Genomic DNA, 26,835 nt, shown 5'->3' on the forward strand with positions numbered 1-26,835 from the left:
CCCTGTTGAGTTCGGAAAGAGCAGAAACCAGCCCTGTTGAGTTCGGAAAGAGCAGAAACCAGACCTGTTGAGTCCGGAAAGAGCAGAAACCAGACCTGTTGAGTTCGGAAAGAGCAGAAACCAGCCCTGTTGAGTTCGGAAAGAGCAGAAACCAGACCTGTTGAGTTCGGAAAGAGCAGAAACCAGACCTGTTGAGTTCGGAAAGAGCAGAAACCAGACCTGTTGAGTTCGGAAAGAGCAGAAACCAGACCTGTTGAGTTCGGAAAGAGCAGAAACCAGACCTGTCGAGTTCGGAAAGAGCAGAAACCAGACCTGTCGAGTTCGGAAAGAGCAGACACCAGACCTGTCGAGTTCGGAAAGAGCAGAAACCAGACCTGTCGAGTTCGGAAAGAGCAGAAACCAGACCTGTTGAGTTCGGAAAGAGCAGAAACCAGCCCTGTTGAGTTCGGAAAGAGCAGAAACCAGCCCTGTTGAGTTCGGAAAGAGCAGAAACCAGACCTGTTGAGTTCGGAAAGAGCAGAAACCAGACCTGTTGAGTTCGGAAAGAGCAGAAACCAGCCCTGTTGAGTTCGGAAAGAGCAGAAACCAGACCTGTTGAGTTCGGAAAGAGCAGAAACCAGACCTGTCGAGTTCGGAAAGAGCAGAAACCAGACCTGTTGAGTTCGGAAAGAGCAGAAACCAGACCTGTTGAGTTCGGAAAGAGCAGAAACCAGACCTGTTGAGTTCGGAAAGAGCAGAAACCAGACCTGTTGAGTTCGGAAAGAGCAGAAACCAGACCTGTTGAGTTCGGAAAGAGCAGAAACCAGCCCTGTTGAGTTCGGAAAGAGCAGAAACCAGACCTGTTGAGTTCGGAAAGAGCAGAAACCAGACCTGTTGAGTTCGGAAAGAGCAGAAACCAGACCTGTTGAGTCCGGAAAGAGCAGAAACCAGCCCTGTTGAGTTCGGAAAGAGCAGAAACCAGACCTGTTGAGTTCGGAAAGAGCAGAAACCAGCCCTGTTGAGTTCGGAAAGAGCAGAAACCAGACCTGTTGAGTTCGGAAAGAGCAGAAACCAGACCTGTTGAGTTCGGAAAGAGCAGAAACCAGACCTGTTGAGTTCGGAAAGAGCAGAAACCAGCCCTGTTGAGTTCGGAAAGAGCAGAAACCAGACCTGTTGAGTTCGGAAAGAGCAGAAACCAGACCTGTTGAGTCCGGAAAGAGCAGAAACCAGCCCTGTTGAGTTCGGAAAGAGCAGAAACCAGACCTGTTGAGTTCGGAAAGAGCAGAAACCAGACCTGTTGAGTTCGGAAAGAGCAGAAACCAGACCTGTTGAGTTCGGAAAGAGCACCTCATGAAGAATGAGTTTCAGAACTGTCAGGAGAAGCTCAGCCCTCTGTGTCACCAGGCATCAAGAGCATGTTATCATCGTACGGTTGCGTTTGAGCGGCTTTCTGCTGATACAAACCTGTTTACAGAGTTTCCTGTTGTTATGTTTCATCTAAATGCAATATCTGGTGACAGTCATGAAACTGATCAGAAGCTGATGAAGGGATCTATAAACGTCGTTAGTGTGACTTGTTGTGAATCCACTGCTGGTTTTACCTCTCCTCGTGTGTTTTAGGGTTACGCTCTTCAGTGAAGCGGAGATCCTCCATCTGGGGTTGAGTGATGTGGGCAAGCAGAACAGTGTCTGGCCTTCACATGATTCCTTCACGTTCTTACACTTGTTAGTAAATGCATTTAGAGTTCACAGCATTTGTGACCTTCAGCAGCGCTGAATCATCCTCATCATCGCTCTCCTCTTTCTCTTCAGAGCTGATGGAGGCGTAGCACAGCCGTTGGAGGCTTCTCCATCTCTTTTGTTCTATCACACACACACACACACACACAAAAGCTCCCATAAGTGAGGAGAGATCAGTGTGTTGAAGAGGTTAGGCGGATTTCAGTGGTGTAATTTGAATATTTTGGCGACATCCGAGTGCTGATGAATAGTCATGAGTCGATGCCTCTGCAAACTGTTGAGAAGGAGACGCCATCGCAATCCCGGAGCGCTTCAGTGCAAAACTGTGGCATCGCAATCATGCAAAACACTCATATGCATTAGGTTCCCCTGTTAGGACACTCTCTCATGAAATGAGTCCGACACAAACACAACTTGATGTCTTTAAAATCTGTCAGTACAGTGACGTATCAGTCGTGTATTTTCATGGGGCCTCTGCGTCAAATCTGTTGACTTCACGTCGATTAATCCAGTGACTTCCTTCCAGCGTTTGCCAGTCAGTTCAAACTTAACGTTTAGTCTTTGACTGAAACCTGGATCATAGGATCAAGCACTGCTGCTCCTTCAGTCCTGTCCAGTGGCTTCACTTTCTCCCTCATCCTGGACAGGAACACGTCTACTCCTGTAACACACAAGACAACACACTCCTGTAACACACAGAGTGGCCAAAGAACTAGCCTTTTATTTAGTTTTTTTTGTTTTTTGCTGCACAAAAAGACAAACGAAGGTCTTACGGGTGTGTCACGGCGTAACACCACACACTGCTGAACGGCTGGTTCCTCTCCACTGTGTTTGTGTGTTTATTCTGTTATAGACAGGAAAGCACATATTACTGTATTCCTGTAAACACTGCTCTCATCAGTGGACGGATGTTCACCCACAGTACATCACTGCTCACGCATTTCTAACTTCTGTTCTGCCCAAAGCGAATGAGGAGAAAGATCTCTGCTGTTTATCTATGAACACAAGTGTTTCAACTCATTCCACAGTTCCAGCCGTTCTAAAGCAAGAATTTCCTTTTCTCTCTTTCTCTCTATGTCCCCTCAGGCTTAAACAGGGATATGAATCAATAAACTCTCAGATATATGCTGACATCCCATGATAAATTGATTTGTTTATTTTTACTGGTGGTAGGATGACCTCATGAAAGGTCAGCACTGGCACCTTGGGGGATTTCTGTGTTTTTTGTTTCTTATGTTAAACAAATGGAGGTTGAGGGCGGTTAGCAGAACTTTTGCCAGGAACGGTGCAGTTGCCACGGCAACAGATGGAGCGCTTGGGTAGAGAGAGCTTGAAGAGTTCTTCACTAACACATCCGGAATCTGTGTGTGTGTGTGTGTGTGTGTATGTGTGTGTGTGTGTGTGTGAGTGAGTGTGTTAGCTCTAGTTTGTAATGTTTCTTTAGTTCTGACCTTTCGACCTCCTTTCGGTGACATTAGAGGACGTCTTCATTTGGAAAAAAAAATATTCATAGATAAATTATTTTAATAATCAAAAAAGTGTGTAATTGGTCTGTCTTCATGTAGATCCATGTGTGTATCCGAGTGCTAGTGTCTGTCATTATTTAGCAGCGTAAACGAGTGTGTGTGGGTAATTGCGTGTTTGGGAGCTTGACCCTGCTTGACCTCAGGTTGACCTGTCACCCCAGGTTTCCACCAACTGCGGAGCGGCCTGTGCTCCGCCTCCTCCACGTGCGGGTCAGTTGCGGGTTGGCTGTGGCCGTGACTGACAGCTGAAAGCACGAGGACCCGCGACGTCTCGGGAAAAGCCTTCGCAGCTGAGCTGATCTGGAGGGAGAACTGAGAGTGATTGTTCTTCGATGCTGGAAGCGTTTCGCTCTTTCTGGACCTTTGGATAAGCTGAGAGTGAAGTTCTGCGGAAGATCTCGTCTGTCAGTGCAGATTAAGTCATCATCGAGTGTTTTCACTGGCATTTCAGATGCAATAAATTCATTCATACAGGACAAATGAATGACAGATATGAAATATCTGATGAATATATGAAGTGAATGTGAAGCGTTTCAACAGTTTTCTTCGAGTGTTAGGGTTAGGTTCAGTCCTGTTCTTCTCCAATGAAAGCCTAACCCTGGCCTTAACCCTAACCCAGACTAAAGCCTGAACATGCCCTGATGGGAGAGAGAGGGTTGTGTTTTAATAGCGCCTGAAACCCCTTTCTTTGCAGATATTTGCCTCCAGTAATACGACCTTGAGCGCCTCTAACAAAGCTTCACTAATGTGTGACTGTACGGCTTTATCCTTCTGTCACTTCTGTTCGCTCTCTAACATCCGTTCACTTACTGGTTCATAATGAAGGCAAGTCTAAGATAAGATGTGTGTTATTGGTTTGTTATTAAAGTATCTAAACTGTTAAATAAATGCTTTAGTGAAGAATGCTGAGCTATGAAAAGTCAGCAACGCTATGTGCAGCTTTATATTGTACTAACCCTGATGGAGTCTCACTCACTCTCACACACATTCTGTGCCTGAAGGAAGTGTGCGCTGTTGCTAGGAGCTGCGCTCGTGAGCGCGCGCGCGTGTGTGTCGCTTCATTTTTACTTTCAGCATCCATTTTATTCATCTAGTGTCAATGGATGCATATCAAGTGATCTGCCGTCGTATGATCAACACAGATCGGCTGCACGTTTAATAAATGCATGTTCTGTTCCCCAAATAAGAATGAAGCGATTTTAAAGTCCCAATTCAACATTTACTGTCCCAATTCTGAAGTTATATAAAACACACACTATTCTTCCTTCATTCTTAAAAAAAGCAATTCCATTTGATGAAAAGTTTTGCATGCAGTTTTTATGTTTCTGATCTTCTGCGTTTTATGGGAAGCTTCGATCCTGCAGAGTTTAGATTCACCCTAATCAAACACACCTGAACAAGCTAATCAAGAGGTGCGTGCCTTCCATTCGACCGTAAGTGGACTGCGAAGTGGACTGCAGGGTATTTCGCCATCTTTAGTGAGATTCCAATTCGAAGGGAACGAACATGTTCAGTTCGAAGGGCACTGCAAACTGCATAGGGAATAAGGGAACATCGATACATCACTTCACAGGAAGTCAGTGAAGTCCACTTCAACTGATATGCCGTGTTCACTGAGGGAGTAGGGAGCAGTGAACACTGCGTAGGGACCCTGTCGAATGGACCTGTCTTGGACCACCTCAGGTCTTCAGGATTACTAGAAAGTTACAGGTGATTTTTTAGGGTTGGAGCTAAACTCTGTAGGACAGTGGCCCTCCGGGACCGAAGTTGGCCATCCCTGAGCTAAACATTATGAACCGTCACACCATTAAAAATGAGAGAGCAGATGGATATCGTACACATACAATGAATGATTTTTTTTATTTTTAATTGTGAATATTGTAGTGGTGAATGAATTCATGTCATTCTACAGATTTTAGAAAAATCGCATTTGTCAGTCTGTGGCGCTGTTTACCTTGTAAACACAATCAGCGTTTCCGGCTGACATCAAAATATCTTTATTTGTGTTCAGAAGATGAACGAAGGTCTCACGACATGAGGGTGAGAAAATAATGACCGAATTTTCATGTTTTGTGTGTGAACAAATGCTTTAAGAAACATATTGTAATAATAGTTGTTCAATCATCAAGTTTCCTTAGGCTAGGCTACACCTTCAGTTTCATGTGTAGGCCTAATAGATTATCAAATCACATCATTAACAGATCTGACAGAAATAGCTCTTCACTGTTGAAGATAGCAGAGCTTGTCAATCAGACCATCAGAAATCGACTTTTAATTCTGTTAAATTTAAGTTTCTAGATTTATTTAATTTTCCATTCATTTCTTCTAAATGACTCCCCTCGAGAAAAAAAGCTTGGTCGGTTCACCACAATTAATTACGTCACAACTTCATTATGTTCAATCCACTTGAAATGGAACAATACTTTGTTTTCTATCATCAGGAAACGTTGATTTTGCCCTTGAAACGAGACGTTCGTGTTTTCTGTGTGTTCACCGACTGATGAAACGGAAAAGAGTCACGTCACACTGAGGATGAGAAGAACCGTCATCATCTCTCACCTGAACACGTGTTCAGGTCAGGTCAGTAACCGTCAGTGATGCGCGGGTTGACCCGAAGTGAGCGGGTGCCTGCGGTAGCGTCATCCAAAATTATTTGTAATGATATTCGGGTCGCGGTCGGTCGGGCCGTTTGAAAAAAGATGCCAATTAAACCTTTGTATTTAGGCCTATATAGTAGGCTTGACACAATTTTCTATATAGTCCTACACTTTATTGGCTGAATAACTGGCACGAAGATGACACACAAGCTCAGTCTAACAGTTCTCGGTTCTGTACTGCTGATCCGGGAACCGCTTTCCCTGTGCGGCCGTTCGGTATTGCGCGGATGGCGTCTACGCTAATCAGTTTATCCCGAGGGACCCTCTATGGTGGACCTGCGCCTGGACCCATCCCGACTCATCCTTAAGTGCCGTCCTCATCGACACGACAGCCATCGGCACTGATCCTCAACATCTCGTCTCCAGACCGGCGTGATTACTTCGACTTACAGATGAAATGGACAATTCTCTTAATGTTTCTATCCAATTTGTTTTGTAATTAGGGTTCTTTCGTTGGCCAGAGGAGAACTGGCCCCCGACTGAGCCTGGGTTCACCTAGGTTTTTTCCTCCATTCGATCGCCTGATGGAGTTTGGGTTCCTTGCCGCTTTTGGCTTGCTTAGTTGGGGACATTTAATATTCAACAATAATGATCTGTGTTGTATTATTTTCATGTTATCACTGTGAAGCTGCTATATACAGCATTAGACACAGCATTACATTTTACAATCACTTCTTAACCCATAAACTTCTCAGGTCAAATCTGTGAACGTGTGATTTGTGTTTGAACTGCATAACCAGCGCCATCTAGCGCCACGGAATGGAGCATTACACAGCCGAGAGGTCGGAGGAAAAGCATAAAGCCGAAGATTACAGATATGAAGATTACAGATATGAAGATTATTACAGATATGAAGGGACTTTATAAAAGCGGATCCACACACTCCAGCACAGTAGAGGTCTTACTGTTGGTGCCACCCGCCATTAAACCGAAGAAGAAGAAGAAAGCACTGACACGATTGGCTGACGCGTCATACGTCATAGCCTCTACGTCATCCGTCAGCGCGAGCACAGCTGTCAGCGCGAGCACGTGAACGAGTAACAGAAGTTTATTATTAGGAAAACACGGAGTTTGACAAAATCTTGATATAGAACTGCGATTTAGTTAAAAATAAAATCGCGAATAGGGTGAGAAGCGCATTTCAGCCGAGCTCAGTGGAAACAGGACTGGAATGAAGAAATCCCATTAACTAATAAACTGATGATGGAAAATCCTGAGGAAGATTTACTGCAACTGCACGACGATGAAGAAATCATCGAGGTTATCGAGCTCAGCGACACTGAACACACCGCAGGTGTTTATTACTCTGTGTGTGAGTGTGTGTGTGTGAGAGAGTGACTGTGTGTGAGAGAGAGTGTGTGTGAGAGTGAGTGTGTGTGAGAGTGTGTGTGTGTGTGTGTGTGGTTCAGGTGTGTATAAAAACTTAATTTTTGTTAATATGTAAAAAAAAGCACGAAAATTTTACTAATGCTTTATTACGATTAAGGGATGAAGTGAAACAGATATTAAGCCTTGTGTGTGTGTGTGTGTGTGTGTGTGTGTGTGTGTTCCTTCAGAGGATCTGGCGGAGGAGCTGCAGGATGTTGATGTTGCTGGAGATGATGATGATGATGATGATGATGATGAAGATGATGAAGAGATGGAGTCTCAGCAGGACGACAGTGAAATCACATTCTCCAAACACACGGGTGACGGTTCAGAACATCTGTGTGTGTGTGTGTGTGTGTGTGTATGTGTGTGTGTGTGTGTGTGTGTGTGTGTGTGTGTGACTGTACCTCTGTCAGCTCCTGCTGAGTGTATGTGTGTGTGTGTGTGTGTGTGTGTGTGTGTGTGTGTGTGTGTGTGTGTGTGTGTATGTGTGTGTGTGTGTGTGTGTGTGTGTGTGTGACTGTACCTCTGTCAGCTCCTGCTGAGTGTATGTGTGTGTGTGTGTGTGTGTGTGTGTGTGTGTGTGTGTGTGTGTGTGTGTGTGTGTGTGAGTGACTGTACCTCCGTCAGCTCCTGCTGAGTGTGTGTTTGTGTTGCAGGTTCTGTGTTCTGTGTGAGTTTGGACCCGGTGAGCAACACACTCGCAGTCACTGGTGGAGAAGATGACCGGGCCTTCGTGTGGAGTGTGTGTGACGGAGACACGCTGTTCGAATGCACTGGTCAGCAGAACTCAGGACACTTCAACACACACACACACACACACACACACACACACACCAAACTCAGGACACTTCAACACACACACACACACACATGCGCGCACACACTCACACACCCCAAACTCAGGACACATCAGCACAAACACACACACACACAGACACACACACACGTGTCCTCACACACTCCTGCTGTGTGTTCTGCAGGGCACAAGGACTCGGTGACGTGTGTGTCGTTCAGCTGGGACTCGCGGCTCGTGGCGTCCGGAGATATGAGCGGCCTCGTTAAGGTCTGGAGCGTGGAGCAGAAGCAGGAGATCTGGAGCTTTGAAGTGGGAGACCTGGAGGTGAGCGAAGCAGGTCATGTGTGTGTTGCTCATGTGTGTGAGTGTGTGTGATGTGTGTGTGTGTGTGCTCCTCATCAGTGGTTGCAGTGGCACTCGTGCGCCCCCGTGCTGCTCGCCGGCTCGGCCGACGGGAACGTGTGGATGTGGAAGATCCCGAGCGGAGAGTGCAAGACCTTCCCGGGCCCGAGCTGTCAATCAACCAGCGGGAAGATCCTCCCTGACGGTGAGAGACCATGAGGATGAGGATGATGATGATGATGAGGATGATGCAGCGGTTCTGAGTGTATGTGTGTTTACAGGGAAGAGAGTGATGGTGGGATACGAGGATGGAAGTTTACGTCTGTGGGACTTAAAACAAGGCAACGCCATCTGTGTCATCAAAGGTAACTCATCCCTCTGATAGTGCTCGCATTGCAAATAAAGTCAATCAATACATTTGCAACTAAATTTGAAGATTGTGATTGGCCGGTTGGTGCCGCTGCAGGGCTGATGATGCGCTGCTCGTGATTTCGGAGCGTAGTTTCTTACAGCAGATGAAGTGTGCGTTCACACCGCCGCCGACTTGAGCGTCAAAGAAGCTCTGGCCGCTGTCAAGGACTTGTCTAAAAGCACGGGGAAGCTTGTGGACGCTGTGAACGCTCTGACGTTGCAGGGAGAATAGAAGTGTAACAACATGAAATGTAATGAACAGAAAAAAAACAAGCAATATATTGAAGAAACCTTTTTTAATGACAGCAATTTTTAACCGTTTTGGTCACATTTGGTCGGGAAGAAATAGTTAGCTATTGTTATTATTATTTGCGGTCAAATCGGAGTCACATGACCAAATTAACTGCATTCCCGCTTTAAAACGAGCGTTCGTAAATATTTCAAAGAAAGGTTGCACTCATGGGGTCCCTATAAGCAAACAACGTCATGTCATAAATGATACCAAACCAGCAGGAATCACAGCAACGCCGATGATTAGCTTCTCTTCCAGTTTCTCGGAACTAATGTTTTGGTAGGAACGAAAGTTTACATTTATTTCTCCGGAATCAGTCAGCGGGAAGGACATCTATATTCGCATTGATTGCTGCCGTTTGCCGCTGAACCGCGTCACAGCTCATTACCATAAATTTGAGCTTCTTTCGACTTTCTGATTGACGCCCAAAACGCGACGCCGAGGAATTTGACGCTCCTTGCAGCTGAGAGAAGAAAATGATTGACTTCCGGCCGCTTTGGAAAGTCGGCGGCGGTGTGAACGTACGGTAACTCTGCTGGCTTCCAGCTCCTGACACACACTTCTTCAATCCTCTATAAAATAATATTTTAAAAAGTTTGAATAATTGTAGTTTAACCCCTTCAGTGAATCACACACGTCCGACACACAAGTGCTCTTCTTCATGGGCATTAGAGCGTGTGGTTGAGCCTACAGCGCCATCTGCTGTTAGTTAATAAGAGTTAGGTTGGATCGGAGAGAGAATCGCGACGTATCGATTTATTGTCCTAGAACTTTCTGTGTGAGAAATCATTAGTTATTATATACTCTGAATGCTGTGTTGTGCTTTCAACACTTTTACTTCCTATAAAGCATAGAATGTGAGATGACTTCATCAATAGGGAGGTTATAAGTGTGTTGTTGGCCCTGAACCCGTGTGTGTGTGTGTGTGTGTGTGTTTCCTCAGGGCCCGACGGGCACCAGGGGCCGCTGACGGCTCTGGCCTGCAATAAAGAGGGAACGCTGGTTCTGACGGGCTCTGTCGACGGTCAGGCCAAACTCATCAACACATCCACAGGAAAGGTGAACAGAGGAACCCGAACCCATACCCATACCCGTACCCTAACCCATACCCGTACCCTAACCCATACCCGCACCCTAACCCATACCCGTACCCTAACCCATACCCGCACCCTAACCCATACCCGTACCCTAACCCATACCCGCACCCTAACCCATACCCGTACCCGTACTCAATGCTGTAGTCTTTATTTGTGCTGTCACCGGTGGGCCAAATCCATTTTTAAAACAGTACTACCCTATACTAAAGCTAAACTTGACCAACTATATATCATTTGAAAGCTGACAATCTCTACTTTCCATATTTGGTAACTAATATTCAAAAGGAATTACAGAGGAGCCGAAATTTATCAATTTGCAACAAGAATATTTTCACACTGCTAAAGGCCAATTTATACTTCTGCGTAGGGTGCGCGCAGTAGGTACGGCGTAGCATTCGCACAGACGCGTCCCATACCGCGTACCCTTCGCCGTCGCCTGACGCGCACCTCTTCAAAAATGTAACTACACGTCGCGACGACGCGGACCGCAAGATCGGTGATTGGTTGGCTTGGTAGCATCGCATTTCCTCCTACGCATTTCCGCACGTACCTTCTCACGCATTTCCACCACTGTCTATGATTTCCACACGTTTCATCTCCTCCGACGTCTTCTCTCATTTCTGCCTTTCAGTTTTAGTAATTTCACTAAAGTGAACTGTTTTTCCACCTTAATAAGCTCCAATTCCAACATGATCTGCTCTCTTTCACTCGTAGTAACCTAGCCGCGAGGAATCTAAACACAGTGGAACATTAACTCTCCGCCGCCAACTAGCGTTTCGGAGCAGTACTGCAGAGCAACCAAGACCTGAACGCAGAAGTATAAATGCTCACAACGGCGTCGCCTACGTGCGTAGCCAACGCCGTACACTACGGCGTACCCTCGACGCAGAAGTATAAATTGGCCTTAAGGCGTGTTCAGACCTTTATTTTGAAATAGTGACGAACATGAAAAATCCTGAAAGAAGGGTAGAAACCTCAGTGTTTAAAAGATAACATCCATTCAATTATTTTAGAAAAAAGGTCTGAATTTTTTTTTAATGTAAAGAGAAAAATGTTAGATTCGCCATTTGTCATGTGGCAGCAAGCTATAACGCTATAATCTTTTTATGTGTTTCTTAAAGATTTAATTCATATCATAATCATATCTAAACTTCTCATATTTCTTCTGAAATTTTACTTAAAGCTGCAGTCGGCAAGTCTGGCAGATTGGGTGGACTTAGGCAACATTTTGAACGTTTACAACTCTCATGCCGATCAGCTAACCCTAACCCTAACCCTAAATCTCCACCTTTCAAAATGCCGATGCGATTGTAAGTGGCGTGAGGGGTGGCGTGTGCACGACCTGTGATTGACAGATCTCATCCCCCCCCTGCGCTGATTGGACCCGAAGAACCGGAGCGGTGGATTTTTGCAAAACATATAACGCGCTCCAGCTGAAGTTAGAAGCTCGGGGTTTTTTCCGAAAACCACTTTATTTATGTTGTTCTGGCAGTCTACTCAGAGTTGAAGTTTTAAGTCGGGTTGAACCTGTTTATTGAAACGAACCGAGTACAGATCTGGATGTGAGGAATATCCTTATCGTTCAGTGTGGATTCCAAGCTTTAGAAATGAATGTGATCTGATGTAGATCATCACTTGAGCGCCATCAGAGATCTTCACATGTTCTTCAGTGTGATTGATGGATTTTTCTTCTTTAGGTGTTATGTTCATTTTCCAGTGAAAACACTGAAGCGAAAGACTCGATGCAGGAGCAGGATTCCAACTCTGTAGAGTCTGTGGGATTTTGTAATGTGTAAGTAAAGCATATGATCTCTACTCCAGGCATAATGTTGTAGTGTTTAGATGTAAAGCAAACACACATTGATCGGCCAGTCAGACTTCATCCATGATCCTCAGTGATCTCGCCCACTTCTGTCACAGCCAGTCCCCGAGCCCAAGATCCGCTTTTTAATAGAGGAACATCAATTCACCAAACACTGACTTGTGATTAGGAGACGACGAGCACTGCTTATATTTATTAAGCAGTAAAAATGGTCAAAACAAGCGTGTGTGGATGAGTCTGAAGCAAGGGCTGCTGGGACGACACTGTCCCGCTCCTCACAGACGACGAGTGGAAGGAGAGCTCGTTCTGCGCTTCATACGTCATCACGCCATTTCTGCATCAATGCACATGCACACAACTTTCCAGTTTCAGTTTTCAGTCCAATCAAGTGTTTACGTGTCCTACTGAATGGATTAGAAAAGGTTTAAACCACTCTTTAAAATCTGAATGAAAATTAAATCTGATTTGGCTGATTTATTCTGATGGTTACATTCAGCTTTTCTTCTAATTCCAACTGTGGTACTGATCCTATTATTAGGGTCCATGTAAACCTTCTTTATATCTGTAGCGCTTAATACAATACATATTGTTTATACAATACAAGCAGCTTTAGATTTAAATAATGATGCAAACATCAAATATGATAATCTGTACTGCAGTTCTAGAGGAAGCGGTGATGTCATCTTCAGCTCAGTGCAGTCAGATCAATAATACTGTCGAATATTAAGTTCCTCCAGATAACGGATCCAGACTCCGTCAGGGACAGAACGGAGGAAAAACCAGACTCGGACTCGGCCAACAGTGTGTTTTTATGACTCGTCACTCGGGGGATAAATGAGGGTATGATTGAAGAGGGTAACACTTTAGTTTAGGATCTAATGTTCACTATTCCCCAGTTTCATTACATGCAAGGGCAGGGTTGTTTAATCACTGTGGTCCCGAATGTGAGGTAGGTTAGTTAGGGGGGTTCAGGGTTTCTCTGGTCTACACATGTGCCTTTCAAGATGTTAGAAGACCAAAAAAGGATAAGAAATAGCTTTAAAACCATGTCAGTGGCAGAAGATTATTTGTCTCCTCATCTCCGTCACTCTTTCTTTTTCTCATTCTCTTCATCCCTTTCTCCTCCCCTCCAAAGGCTGGGCTTTTTTAATGTAGTAAAGGCTACAATTTGTAATATATTCTCAATATTTATATTCATTATTACTCTTGTGCCTAAAATGATGAACATGGCTTTGTTAATGTTTCTTTTTCCCTCACAATGACAGTAAACTAATTATTACATTACATGAGTCACGTTACATAGGCATATTTTTAGTTCAAAATGGCGAAATTAGACAAAACTATATTAGTTTGCCTGATTATTTTTTTGTCTTTCGTTTAACATTTGACCTAAAAATGTAAAATATGAAACGTTAAGTTTAGCTACTTGCATCTTATCTCGCACTTGACCGTACACGTCGAGTCGCACTGTTAAAATCGCGCGGCCTCTGTGAACATAAAGCCCGCCTACTTTGATTTGATTTGTCATCTCAAATATTCTGACACTGACGAGCAATGACAGACCAATGAGGCTCAGATGAACACACACACACACACGCTGTCCTCTGTTTCTGACGTGCTCTCTCCGCTGCGGATTGAAGATGAACGGGCTGGATCTGATTATAACTAGACTGAAGCGAACACGACTCGTGTAGCCTGTATCTTTAGGGGGGTTAGGCAGAAGTCGGATGAAGCGCCCCTATAAAGGGCCTAGCGACGCCCCTGCATTCAGGCAGCATTACAACTCAGAAATCAGGTTGTGGATTGGTTTCGTTCATAATAATATATAAACGTGACTTGACTCATTAGAAGTGTTGTGCTGTGTTCCAGGTTGCCTCTAGTTGCTGTTGCGTATCTGGACGGCACTCTGGCCATTTATGATATGAATTCACAGAGCCTCAGACACCGGTGTAAACATGAGGTAAAAGCTGAGAATACATTTAAATATGGCACGTAGACGTCTTGCCTTATATAACGAGTGTGTGTGTGTGTGTGTGTGTGTGTGTCAGGTTGGGTTAGTCCACCTGCAGTGGGAAGAGGCGTCTGCTGTGGTCTCCACCTGTAATCTGGCTGGTGTCGTGACTCTGTGGGACGCTCGGTCGGGAATCCTGATGTCGGAGTATCGTGGACACACTGCTGAGATCCTCGACTTCGTGCTGAACAGGTGTGTGTGAAACTGAGGCGATCGGGATCGGACGGTTATGCTAGAAAGAGCTCATGTGACAATGTACTGCTTTGCATATAAACTAAATAAGTTTTATAATTACTTTATTTATCAGTAATGCAATAATGTACATGAGATTTAAAAAGCTTAAATCGTGTTTGACTGACAAGTGACGATTTGTAAATGGGCGTTTTATTTATTTCATAGTTGATTAAAGCTCCTGTTTCGCCAGAGTTTCATGTTTTTAGGAGTCACAACTGTTGTCACGATTCCTAAATTATGTCTTCGATACGATATCAGACAAAAATAACTCGATGCCGAAACTGAATCCATCTCACGGGAAAAAAACTAAAACCAGAAAAAGAAAGTGTAAGTGAAAGTTGTTTGTTTGAAAGTGTAAAAATGATGTGACCTAAACTGAATTGGTTCTAGCGTGTCATGCAAGAAGATTTGAGCTCTTATGGATGTGTGCTGTTCAATAAAAGTCTAAATTAAATCAGTTGAATGATGAGCTCACCTGTCGATCTCTGAACTCTTGAACAAGTCAACTGACGAGTGCTTCGAGAGATTTGACCTGTTGCCTCCCATGGCAACACTTTATTGAAAGCAACGTTTGCAGAACATTTTCTTTACTTTTTCATTACTTTTGTGAGCAAAGTAATGCTTTATTTCGCTCATTCTGCTGTCTCTATTTATTGATTTCGGGCGTGTAGAAATTCGAATGAGCTTCGTTTGATCCGTCGTCAGCGTTTGCCGGTTTCGCGTGACCCGCGTCAGTTTCAGTAGCGCACTGCCGCCTACTGGAGAACTTTAAAACAGCAACACATCAAATACCGAAATTAACAAAATTATGATATTGTATCGTTTTAAATATATTTTTGATTTACTTGGTTCATTATGGGTTTGTTCTGTTTACGGTGTCTGTTTTCTAGTAAGATCTGGCAACGCGAGTGAGTCTTTTATCCAAATTTTTTTTTTTTTATATTATTGAAATTTTGTCAAGTTTGTCCATAAAATTCCAATTAAGGACTGAACATGCTTTGCTTCCTTGAGGTGTTCTGTCTTCATCATGAGTAAAATATTAAAGGAGTAGTTCACTTTAAAAAAAAACTTTTGCTGATAATTTACTCGCCCCCGTGTCATCCAAGATGTCCATGTCTTTCTTTCCTCAGTCGAAAAGAAATTAAGGTTTTAGATGAAAACATTCCAGGATTTTTCTCCATATAATGGACTTCAATGGGGTCCAAACAGTTCAAGGTCCAAAAGACAGTTTCAGTGCAAAGGGCTTTAAACGATTCCAGACGACGAATAAGGGTCTTATCATGCGAAACGATCTGGAATCGTTTAAAGCCCTTTGAACAATTTACACTGAAACTGTCTTTTGGACTTTGAACCGTTTGGTCCCCATTGAAGTCCATTATATGGAGAAAAATCCTGGAATGTTTTCATCAAAAACCATAATTTCTTTTTGACTGAGGAAAGAAAGACATGGACATCTTGGATGACACGGGGGCGAGTAAATTATCAGCAAAAGTTTTTTAATTTAAAAGTGATCTACTCCTTTAATTTGTGCAGTAATCCTTTGATTGTTGATGATGTTGGGTCTGTCTTGTCCACAGAGAGGCGTCAGTCGCGGTCACTGCCGGAGGAGATCATAAAGCCAAAGTCTTCGTCCTGCAGAGACCTGACCGGTAGAGCGACGGAACCCGAACCCTGACCCCTGACCCGGACCGGTAGAGCGACGGAACCCGAACCCTGACCCCTGACCCGGACTGGTAGAGCGGCGGAACCCGAACCCTGACCCCTGACCTGGACTGGTAGAGCGACGGAACCTGAACCCTGACCCCGGACCGGTAGAGCGACGGAACCCTGACCCTGACCCGGACCGGTAGAGCGGCCGAACCCTGACCCTGACCCGGACTGGTAGAGCGGCGGAACCCGAACCCTGACCCTGACCCCTGACCCGGACTGGTAGAGCGGCGGAACCCGAACCCTGACCCGGACTGGTAGAGCGGCGGAACCCGAACCCTGACCCTGACCCGGACTGGTAGAGCGTCGGAACCCGAACCCTGACCCGGACTGGTAGAGCGACGGAACCTGAACCCTGACCCCGGACCGGTAGAGCGACGGAACCCTGACCCTGACCCGGACCGGTAGAGCGGCCGAACCCTGACCCTGACCCCTGACCTGGACTGGTAGAGCGGCCGAACCCTGACCCTGACCCCTGACCCGGACTGGTAGAGCGGCGGAACCCGAACCCTGACCCCTGACCCGGACTGGTAGAGCGACGGAACCTGAACCCTGACCCCGGACCGGTAGAGCGACGGAACCCTGACCCTGACCCGGACCGGTAGAGCGGCCGAACCCTGACCCTGACCCCTGACCCGGACTGGTAGAGCGGCGGAACCCGAACCCTGACCCTGACCCCTGACCCGGACTGGTAGAGCGGCGGAACCCGAACCCTGACCCCTGACCCGGACTGGTAGAGCGACAGACGGTCATCCTCGCTGGAGCGCTGGAACTGTAGATGTTCCTCACTGACACACCATCATCACCTTTAAACAGAAACTTTATAGACTTTTACCAGAGCTCTACTATTCTGTCTTTAATGTCTGCGTACTCCTGTTGGACTGTTAATATCTATATAATTGGGACGTACACTATACAGCCAAAAACTATTCTAGTGATTTCTGTGAGAACAAATATTAATGCTGTACCAGACAGTGATGATCTAGAGAAGTGTGTTATGGAGGATCATCATGACTGACCCGAACTCCATCGTCACCGACGTCCGTGTCTAAATCTGATGCTCTTGTGTTTAGCTGAACATTTTGATTGTTCTTCCTCACTCAGTAAAGCATCTCTTTCTGCATGAAACTGCTGCAATACAGTTAAAAACCTCGCACTGTACGTTCATTAATACTAGTCCTCACAGAAATGACTGCAATAACCAAACCCATTAATTAGAAAGAGATGTCCACATTTGTTTAAACACGTGTTGTATGACATCGGCTCAGATTAAAGCTGCTGTCTGTGTGTGTCTGCTCGTTACGGGTCAGTTTTCCTCTTCTTCTCCATCACGAGGATCTGCCTGTACACGGTCTTGGTAAAAGTTCATTGCAGACTGGGTTAGCCACACATTCTGCTGTATTTAATGTCATGATGAAACAAAATGGGTGGCCAACCTCTTTTTCCCCTTTGTAACAAGTAACTTTCTGTGATTTAACAGGCCAAGACATGTGATGAGTGAATAAACACAAGTGATGTTTAACCCGCTGAGGTCGTGTTGAATCCCCTCCATGACTCGGCTCGTAACCACTCGGGAATTTGACTTGTTCAAGTGTGCCTGAAGGCCATAGTGTGTGTGAGAGTTTTAAATGTATTATTATTTTAAATAAGTTGCCCTTTAAAATAAACTTCTAAATATCTGAAGTAGGCCACCAATTTAATTCTGGTGATTGTAATGAAGTGATGAGTTGCAGACGTTTTACACAACACACACTCTCCCTGTGTGTAAAATTGCATGAAGGGAATGTCCTGAAAACAGATTCCCGTCACTGTGAACATAATGAATGATGGGATAAGCTTATCCTCAAGGAGCGGTGTTTATCAGACCCGGGACAGTCCTGTCATGCACACACACTCGCTCAAGTGTCTGACATCACGTGTGTGTGTGTGTGTGTGTGTGTGTGTGTGTGTGTGTGTAACGGAACAGACCCCAGTTCCTGGAAGTGCTGCTCTCTTACTTCATGCTTCTCTTGGTGCACTAACTTGGTATTCATGGGAGTTTTAATGATGTACTTGTGAAATACGTGTGCCAGGATACTCGAGGTCTCTCATACTGTGGGTTCCTTACATTGGATCAGCTCTGCCTCTTATAACTGCACATGCACATGTATTTGATGCCATGATTTGTGAGCATGAGTACGAGTCAAACTGTGTTGGATACCCCACAGTATTCATCTCAGACTGTCTGTATCTTCTTCTGTCTTCATCTGTCACACACCAGCCTGTTAGTGTAGCTGTGTACGGGTGTTGCTCAGAGTTTTACGAGTCACGTTTCCGTTGGACTTGCCACCGTTCGCTTTCCCCGCTTGACGAGCAGCTCTGTTTCTCTCTCGCTGTGCAGAATCAGACCTGTAATGGACAGTTTACTAACCCTGCCTGCAAACCTTTCTTACATTGACTTGACTGGGTGGTGACGAGGACCTTCACTTCAAGCCAAGTGACAAGAGGTACATTTTCTGTATGACTTTTCGTTTTAAAGTCTATAAATAACTTTTCAGAAAACTTTCAGAAGCATTCATGAAGAAATGTTGAATTTATGGTCTGGAGTTCCTCGTTCACGACTGATGTGAATCTTGGACACGGACCATTTTCAGGCAAAAGGTATTTTACCATCTGTTTTTTATTTGTAATGTTTATGTTGGCATTGAAACATTTAAAAGACATTTTATAGACTAAAAGGTGTGTTATATATCAGAGGCGAAAGGGTATTTTTAAGTTGATGCTGAAAATGTTAAATATTTGCAGTTATATTCCAAACGGAGCTCAATTCATTCTTTGCTTGAGAATGTGATAACATCAGGGAATCGCTATTAACTTGGTAAATCATGCTTATCTAGTATTGAACGTTGTATTAGAAGCTCAAACCTTTTTGAACGTGTGCAAATAAGCACGATCAGAAGATATTGGAGGTGTTAAGCAGTGTAAAAGAGACTGAAGTGTTGTTTTGTTTATGAAAGGTATTTGAGCGGTTAGCAGCGCCGGCGGGGCCGATAGCCTCGGAGCTCGAGCCGCTGTGTTTCCACTATCGATACACAGAAACACTCCTCCACAGAACACAATCCCCCCGTTTCACCAGCACAGAGAAGCTAGCAGACTGAACTACACCGCGAGTGCACATCCAACATGCTGAAGCAAACCGATGATCATCTGCTGCCTGCTTCCATTTATTTGTCATCACAGCAATGCACAAAACCCCAAAGACTTACACATTTAGGAAAATACTATTAAAATATATTTTACGCTACATTCATTTTCCATTAAATTATGCGATCTGAGAAGGTTTGAGCGATCACTTTAATCTTATCGCTTCAGTCGGAGCAACGGAGGGAGCTCACGGACACAAATCAGGAGTTATGATGAGTTAGCCGAGTATATGTGTTTATGACGTGCGCGTATGCAGAAGGCTGGTATCAACAAAGACAGATTCAACATGAAACCAAGTAAATACACAATTATGATTATACATGCTTTGACTAAGTTCACATCTGTATATAATTATTATGGTAAAGGTTATGCGAGGGCTGTCCGAACCCAGAGTACTCCTGATAAAGGACCGAAGGTTTTCTGCTGTTATTTATCCTGTCCTGAGTCCATTACTCATTGATCTCCAGTTGTGCTGATTGGGTTAATTATCTGCACCTCCCGAACCTCGTTAATAAAACATTTCTTTTGAAAGTGAGTTTTGAGCTGAATTTTGTTTAAATGTTTATAGTGTTGAGGTTGTGGCAATAACTACAGCTGTCATAATGTGTAAAATCAGCACTGAAACCTTTGAGAGGAACCTTTTCTCATGTTGACAGAATTTAAGTAGTAACATGGAATAATGTCTCATTGTTCAACACCATGTATTGATTTTTTAATCAATGTTAAATCAATGATGTATGACTCTCCTCTTCACACAGATTGAACTCGTCTCACTATGGGGGTTTTGCGTGGGAAGCTGTGGTAATGGCTGCGGTGACGCGAAACACCTCTGATAGCGATGCGGAGGCCCAGCTAATCTACGCGCTCACGCTGCCCGTGTCCTGCGCTATAATCCTGACCAACCTGCTCCTCATCCTGGCCATCGCCTGCAGCCGTCAGCTTCACAGCCCGCAGAACTACTTCTTCGTGAGCCTGCTGGTGGCCGACCTGTGCGCAGGCGTCGCTCTTCCCTTCATTCCCTGGATGGGCCTGAACCGGCCGCTCAGCTTCTGCTCCTGTCTGCTGGTGCACATTTTCCCCAACTTCCTGTTCCTGGCCTTCCTCTCGAACCTAGTCCTGGTGCACTACGAGCGTTATCGCAGTATCGTGAGTCCCCTGCGGCGCGGACAGCTCTGGCTGCATCGCCGATTCGCTCTCGCTCTGCTAGCCGCGTGGATGCTGCCGCTACTGTTCGCTCTGTTGCCTGCCTTCGGCTGGAACAACAAGCTGATCCATGACCGGAACGGTTGCTGTCCAGAAACCAATAGCACGGCACAGTCTAACTGCGCGGCGCTGTCTGGAGAGCGTTGCTGTACGTACCGAAGTGTCTTTCCCAATGCTTTCATCTATTTGGAGGTGTACGGCCTACTGGCACCCGCTATCCTCTCCATTGCCGCCATGACGTGCCGTGTGCTGTGGATCACCCGAGAACAGCTGAGGGACATCCAGCGTCTGCAACGGGCCGTGGCTAACAAGAGATACAGACGGAGACTGGAGATGCGGTACGCTTGTTGCGTGGCAGCCGTTTCCCTCGCCTTCTTGGCCTGCTGGGTGCCCTACATTGTTTACACTCATATAGGCATGGAGTTTCTGCTTCGCCGGGGAGGAAAGAGCGATCGCACGGGCCACATCGTGCTGTCCTGTGTCGGGGTCGGGGGCGTTGCGGTCGTGCCCCTGCTTCTGGGACTCGCCAACAGGGAGTACACGGATCCGGTCGGGAAACTCTTCCGCAAGCTGCGGCACCGCTGCAGAAATACAAGTGTGCAAATGGACTCTAGACTTCGATTCTGTCGCAGCTGATGTGCTTGACTCTCATTCGAAGTTTATGTTTATAATCTTCATAAGATAAACTGAGATTTTTGGTTTCATTCTCAAAATAAAATGGTTTGGAAACATAAAATGGTTTGGGCAATGTAAACAGAGGACAAAATCAGCTGTTTTGGAGCAAATTATTTAATTTGGGAGACATATTAATCATGCAATTTCAACTTTGTAGAAGTTCTGCATTCACAAACAGCCATATGTCACACACTGCATGAAAGGGAATATTGGAAAAACCGTAATAGGGGCCGTTTTTGATTGGATTGAACCTGCGCTATTGAGGCTCTCAGCCGTTCGGACCTGTGCAGTGGGTCATTTGAATACAATACGGATTTACTTCTATTTTGTGGAATTGTTCCCAGTGTTTTGAAACAGGTTTTCTCTCATAGACAGATGCCCTAATGTTGGATTTTCCTGATGCTGAATTCATCGGTTCCCGTGTGATGACCCGCAGGGCCTGCCTCATGCTTTGTAGAGGGACGATGTTCTGCTGTTGGTATGGAATATATTTTTTCTCCCAAAACATTTACCAAAGAGAACGGTCTCATTCAACTCTAGAATATTCCAGCTCTGGAACAAGTTACTTCAAGGAGTTCTTGAGGCAATGATGATAATTTCCTGTCATCCTCCCATTAACTCTTTTGTTGTGATTTCCCTAGAAAGTTTGAGATGACAAACCTGGAGCTGTAGTTAGATAAACAGGCCGGGGAGGTTTGAGATTGCTGGCCTTATTCAGCACAAATCAACAGCCAGAGGCGCAATTACCAAAAATAGTAAAAATACTAGAACAAGAAAAAGTACTTTCTTGGAAAAATGCAAATGGATAATTAATTCAGATCTGATAAAACTTCAGTTGGAACAGTGATGAATAACGTAAGTAAGCTTGTTACTGTCTATGGAGCTCGTTTCGCACATCATTGCACATATGCGCAGTGCTTTCAGTTTTCAATTCGATCAAGTGTTTATGTTCTCTTCTCTCGATTGGATTATGAAAGGAATAACCTCCCCTTTCAATCAGATTGAAATTTCGGATCGATTAATGTGTGATTGAGCAGCCAATTCGATAACTAATGTATTATTTGGGTACAATATATAACCTGTAGCCTATACATCTGTTCTGTCTGCCCAGCGCTTCCACTGGGCCGCGTGCGTCCGGCACTAAGAGAAGCCGCAGAAACCTGGAAGCCATAGACACCGTGAGTAGTGACTTTTCCCTTGTCAATGGTGTAAGATATGTAGTTGGGATGGTTTCATGTACCTTAGCCCTTCTCCCTCGCTGTGTTATGGCTTTGCTATGTGGGGATAAATGTGCTGGTTACGTTTGTGAGACAGCTGATTAGTACTCTTGTCATTGACCGTAAAACAGTAACGTTACAGGAATCACCAACCCGTCAATCGCAGTCGACAAGTCGATCTTGGAAGTGTTTTAAGTCGATCGCGAAGAGTTTTCAAAATCAGAGAAAAAAAGCCTTTTGTGTGTAGTAATGGTGTGTAGGGGAGCACAATCATGTCATTTTTGCCGGTCATGCGTAAAGCGTAAAGCCTTGTTTAATCTCGACGTGCTCATGCGGACGAGGCTTTACGCTTTAACCAGCTCAGCCTCAGTAACAGCTCGTATTAGCCAGATAAACGTTTACTACTCTGTTGGAAAAAATACATAGTTGGATAATTTCATGTGGTTCTTCTCCCTCACTGTATTATAGGTTTGCTATGTGGAAATGTGCTAGTTACGTTTGTGAGACAATCAGCTGATTACTATTATTATATATTAAGACCCTTGATCCTCTCCTGACTATGGCTTTGTAAACTTTATCCATGATGTGTTTTATAGTGGACTCTGGTACAGAAACAGTGACAATGTTACACGCTCTTGACTTACTCTGGCCATTCTCTGCTGTTTGTCCCGTTTGAGCCACCGTAGCGTCTTCGTAACGGAGGGGTGAGCAGTGGGCTGAGGCCTTAGTGCAACTCGCAACCAAACCACTAGATGTCGCTAAAAAATACACACTGCACCTTTAAGCTGTAGGAAATTACTAGTCATCTAATTTTTTTATATCAGCTATTCATTCCATACATTTTGTGAATTTGTAAGTTTAGATGGGGCGCGAAGAAATATAGAGCTGAGTATCATCAACATATCAGTGAAAACTAAAATCAGTCTGACGGACTCGTGCAGAACCCTAATATATGTGTATAGGTCGATAACCTTCCTGTATAATGAAGCAAGGTGGGGCCGAGAGCCTGGAAAATTTTACGCTGCTCTGACTTTATCTCTATTTAATTAAATTGTGGGGTAACGGAGCGCTGTTTTACTTGGTTAAAACAATCATATTAAAAATATATTTGAGTATGTTTGAACGTTAATCTGTACTTTTGCTCGGGTGAGGTATGAGAAACTTGTTGCACACTGTAGTAAGCTAGATCGATATTAGAATATCATATTAATAAAAGTTGCTGAATGGGATGTAATTAATTTTATAAATATTATATGATGAGCCACTTGACAAAATAACGTTGTCTCTCAGGCATGATACAAACAGGTTACTCGTGGTAAATCAAGAACACAGATTCAAACAGTAAGACTATTGTTGTGCCATATCAATAATTAGCTTTCTGTTGATAAATGTATCCAAACAGCCTGTCTCATAAAATGCCTAATATTGAAGTGTCTTCGGTGTTCCCATGGTTTCTGTATAAGTAAAAGAAAAAATCAAGCGTAACACAAATACACTTAGTATATATTTATTGAAGACATTTTTTATGCTTAGTGTTTATTTTTATGCTTATATCTGCCCTCAGTTTTACATCTTGTCCATTTTAAAACCTGCTTTCAGGAGCATTGTAAATAAGTGCACATTAAACTCGGAGTGCAGCATAAACCAGTCATGAGACATTTAGTTTGTGGAAAAACTTTGTGAAAGGATTTATGGATGATGAGCCGACTGCTTGCAGCACAATATTCTCCCTTGAGAAACAACCTCTATTATTCTTATCCTAACCGTTCTTTCATAACTAATACCACACTCTCTGATGTGGTGAATTATGCTAAATCTCAAGACACTGTCATACCTTCTTCCCATGCTGACATTCTTCTTAATTTCAGAAAATAATCACTTCTAACTTAAGTTTGGAAGTATTTTTGAATGCCATGAAGAACATTCTTTGTCCTTATATTGTGGCTTTTTTGTCTGAAAGGATGAGGGATGCTGTGGTTAAATTTGTAGAAATCTGAGCAAAAGATTACAAATTTACATTAGTATGACAGTGACGAAAAACAGCAGTGTAGGAATTCCAGATAAACTGCGTGCGTAAGAGATATTCTCAGAGGCTAATACGTTGATTCAAAGTTGTGCTAAAGAATAGTGGATTATTTGCCTGCTGTAAATAATTTAAAGGAAAATGAGCAAGATTTTGCAATAATAAAGTTGTCAATCATCTTAATGCCTTAATAACGCATTAGTTATGGTTAGGCTGAAGCATCAAGCTACTGGTTTGTACCACAATATCACACGGGTTGCTTCAAGTTTCTGTGAGTATATAATCTTATTCCAAATCTGGAGAAAACCTGTTTAAATCTATTCATGACCTGTTTGTTACATTTTGCTTTGTGTCTAACCAGTAACTGCCAAAAAGTTAGTTTGCCTGGCACACATTTACACGTGTAAATCACATTAAAAAAACAGCACCTTTCTAGATTAGTTTGACTTCATAGGGGTTTAAAACTGACTTTAAACTGAAGTCTGTTTGGATCTTTCTTGTATGAAACAGAATTGATTTTTGTTGAGAATCCCATTATCCGGATGCTCTTTTCATCCACACATCCGACAACTTTCTCAATACACTGCCTGACCCCGATCCTGAGCTGTACGGATGCGTGCGCACTTGACGGCGTTGTGGAGGACAGCAGAGAAATGTCGCATTCTTTATACTCTTTAAAACCGGAGATCTTCTCACATATCCATTTTTGTTTCCACATACAGTCTGTATTTTTTTTTTAAAATCTTCCTTGAATAATTCTTAAAATTAAGGTACATGCGCAGATGATGCCCACATACTTGAGAGTTTGGAAAGTTTGTCTTTACACTCTCAGTTCGTCCAGACCCGGCGGATGATGAAATGGATGTACATGATACTGTGCAGCAAAGGGACAGCTGAAGCAGAACCCTAAACCTGAAATGAAGAAATCTGTGTTGTTGCTGCCTAAAAGCTGCCTTGGTCATATGGACACAAGGAGAAAACAAATGTAAAGTTGAGGAGAAGCAGGCCAGCTCTGGATGGGTGTCAGGAGGATGTGTTTTGGCAGCAGAGAGAGAGAGAGAGAGAGAGAGCATTCCACAGTGGTATGTCTCTGGGATGTCTACTACATCGTTTTGAGTCGGCTTCAGTGGTTTAGTGTGTACGCAGATATTTTTCGAGATGCCGCCGTGTTTACGGACTTTTTTTTTAGAATGAGGAAAAAAAAACATTGTATTGGGAAAGCTCTGGCTTTGTGTGGACGTGGCCTTAATACATGGGTAAAGTATGTCGTAGCCTACGCAATTTTATTGGATGCTGTTTTGCCGTAAGTGACGCTTTCTAAGTTACGCAAACAGAGCGCTTCGAATATGACGCAGTTTTTCCACCGTGCAGCAACTTTAAGTTCAGGACAAAAGCTATTGACAAAAAACTACCTCCAATAGTTAAAATGCTAATATGGTGAAACCCTGCACATAAATAACAGGCGAAAAAGATATGATGATCAGACTACTGAAGTGGTTAAGAACACTGACGAACCGGCATTCAGTGGAGCAATCCCCAACAGGCTGAAATCACTGAGACTTTGTTTTTTTATACCCAAATGAACCTGCGCTGTCTCGTTTGTCCTCTTTGCTCTGAGATGTGTTTTTCACTGCGGGAGAACATTGGCCCTCATTTATCATTGTTGCGTAGAAACGGGCGTATATTTTGGTGTAAGATTATGCTTACACTCCTCTCACCGCCTGATTTATGAAGCTGTGCGTTTGAAATCCAGGTGTACGCAATACCTGCCCTTGATAAATCCCGCGGCCGAAAAGGATCGTCATTAGAATAACACGCCCCTAAATATTTTACGCCATGGACACACGGAAGACGGCAAAGAAGAGAAACTTCTCCGACGTGGAGCCGAAATGACCTCACAGTGCATTATTTTACAGCACGTCTTTTGAAATGTGCATTCAATTTCGAATCACGTCACATAATAGTGATGATGTGATGTGAAGTAGCCTACCATTCATTCACATTAATAATTGCATGACAATTTGTAATATTCTTATTATGATTTGTATTAATGACGCTTATTGTTATTTAGAAGAAGTATGTCGTTATAATTGTTTGTATCATTATCATTTAAAAGAAGAAGAATGTATTTTTTATTATTTTGTCAGTCTGAATAATTTTTTGGTCATTGAAAGCCTTTCATTAGCGAACCGAGTCCGTGCGCATGCCGGGGATAATCCTGAAACGGCAGGGTAAAGTACAGGCTCGCAACTGAAGGAATACATATGCTTACAAATCAAATGCTTTGGTAAGTCACACAAATTAAACATTGAAGTCCACGTTGCACAAAAATAAACACTGAAGTTTTTTTTTTTTTGTACAGTGGGTCATATCCCAGACAGCAAACTGACATTGAATCAACGTGGAAACGACGTCTCTCATGACATTGAAACAACGTTGATTTTGCTCATCGAATTAACGTTAAACCAACGTCAGACGCGGCATTCTTCAAAGTTAAATGAAAATCGAAAATTGGTTTGCTTTCATAATGTTGAAACAACGCGTTGATT

At 43.9% G+C, this 26,835-nt stretch overlaps 2 protein-coding genes and 1 long non-coding RNA gene across 5 annotated transcripts; 2 read left to right on the forward strand and 1 right to left on the reverse strand.

Annotated features, from left to right (window-relative positions):
- The first annotated feature begins 6,754 nt into the window (after positions 1-6,754).
- Positions 6,755-16,263, forward strand: aamp (angio associated migratory cell protein). The gene is made up of 11 exons (XM_039654966.2): positions 6,755-7,196; positions 7,459-7,590; positions 7,930-8,049; positions 8,254-8,393; positions 8,472-8,616; positions 8,693-8,776; positions 10,058-10,173; positions 11,909-12,003; positions 13,903-13,993; positions 14,082-14,236; positions 15,856-16,263. Exons 1-11 carry the CDS (start codon positions 7,103-7,105, stop codon positions 15,929-15,931), a joined length of 1,248 nt encoding a protein of 415 aa, XP_039510900.2. The 5' UTR covers positions 6,755-7,102; the 3' UTR covers positions 15,932-16,263.
- On the reverse strand, positions 16,193-16,839 carry LOC148978144 (uncharacterized). The gene is made up of 3 exons (XR_016169586.1): positions 16,711-16,839; positions 16,376-16,423; positions 16,193-16,270 (listed from the first exon to the last, which is right to left on the reverse strand). It is a non-coding gene; the product is annotated as an uncharacterized LOC148978144 (long non-coding RNA).
- Positions 16,840-17,661: 822 nt separating this feature from the next.
- Positions 17,662-26,135, forward strand: LOC120465301 (G protein-coupled bile acid receptor 1). Of its 3 annotated transcripts, none has more exons than XM_089134594.1 (2): positions 17,662-18,625; positions 18,982-26,135. In XM_089134594.1, exon 2 carries the CDS (start codon positions 19,973-19,975, stop codon positions 21,005-21,007), a length of 1,035 nt encoding a protein of 344 aa, XP_088990720.1. In that variant the 5' UTR covers positions 17,662-18,625; positions 18,982-19,972; the 3' UTR covers positions 21,008-26,135. The 3 variants fall into 3 exon arrangements, with proteins under 3 accessions (XP_088990720.1, XP_088990719.1, XP_039510925.2); XM_089134593.1 differs by having other exon boundaries at positions 19,927-26,135; XM_039654991.2 differs by having other exon boundaries at positions 17,662-18,471; positions 19,927-26,135.
- The last annotated feature ends 700 nt before the right edge of the window (positions 26,136-26,835 follow it).

Source organism: Pimephales promelas, chromosome 8 (genome assembly GCF_988280905.1).
Source record: "Pimephales promelas chromosome 8, fPimPro1.hap1.1, whole genome shotgun sequence".
Taxonomy (NCBI): Eukaryota; Metazoa; Chordata; class Actinopteri; order Cypriniformes; family Leuciscidae; genus Pimephales; species Pimephales promelas.

Excerpts from the sequence above, each read along its gene's own strand:
- LOC120465301 (XM_089134593.1), top strand. The coding sequence starts at position 18,561 with ATGGTCTGGAGTTCCTCGTTCACGACTGATGTGAATCTTGGACACGGA. Across the intron at positions 18,626-19,926 it reads GGACCATTTTCAGGCAAAAG|ATTGAACTCGTCTCACTATG; the intron begins GTATTTTACCAT and ends CTCTTCACACAG.
- aamp (XM_039654966.2), top strand. The coding sequence starts at position 7,103 with ATGATGGAAAATCCTGAGGAAGATTTACTGCAACTGCACGACGATGAA. Across the intron at positions 8,617-8,692 it reads CGGGAAGATCCTCCCTGACG|GGAAGAGAGTGATGGTGGGA; the intron begins GTGAGAGACCAT and ends GTGTGTTTACAG. Across the intron at positions 12,004-13,902 it reads TCTGTGGGATTTTGTAATGT|GTTGCCTCTAGTTGCTGTTG; the intron begins GTAAGTAAAGCA and ends GCTGTGTTCCAG.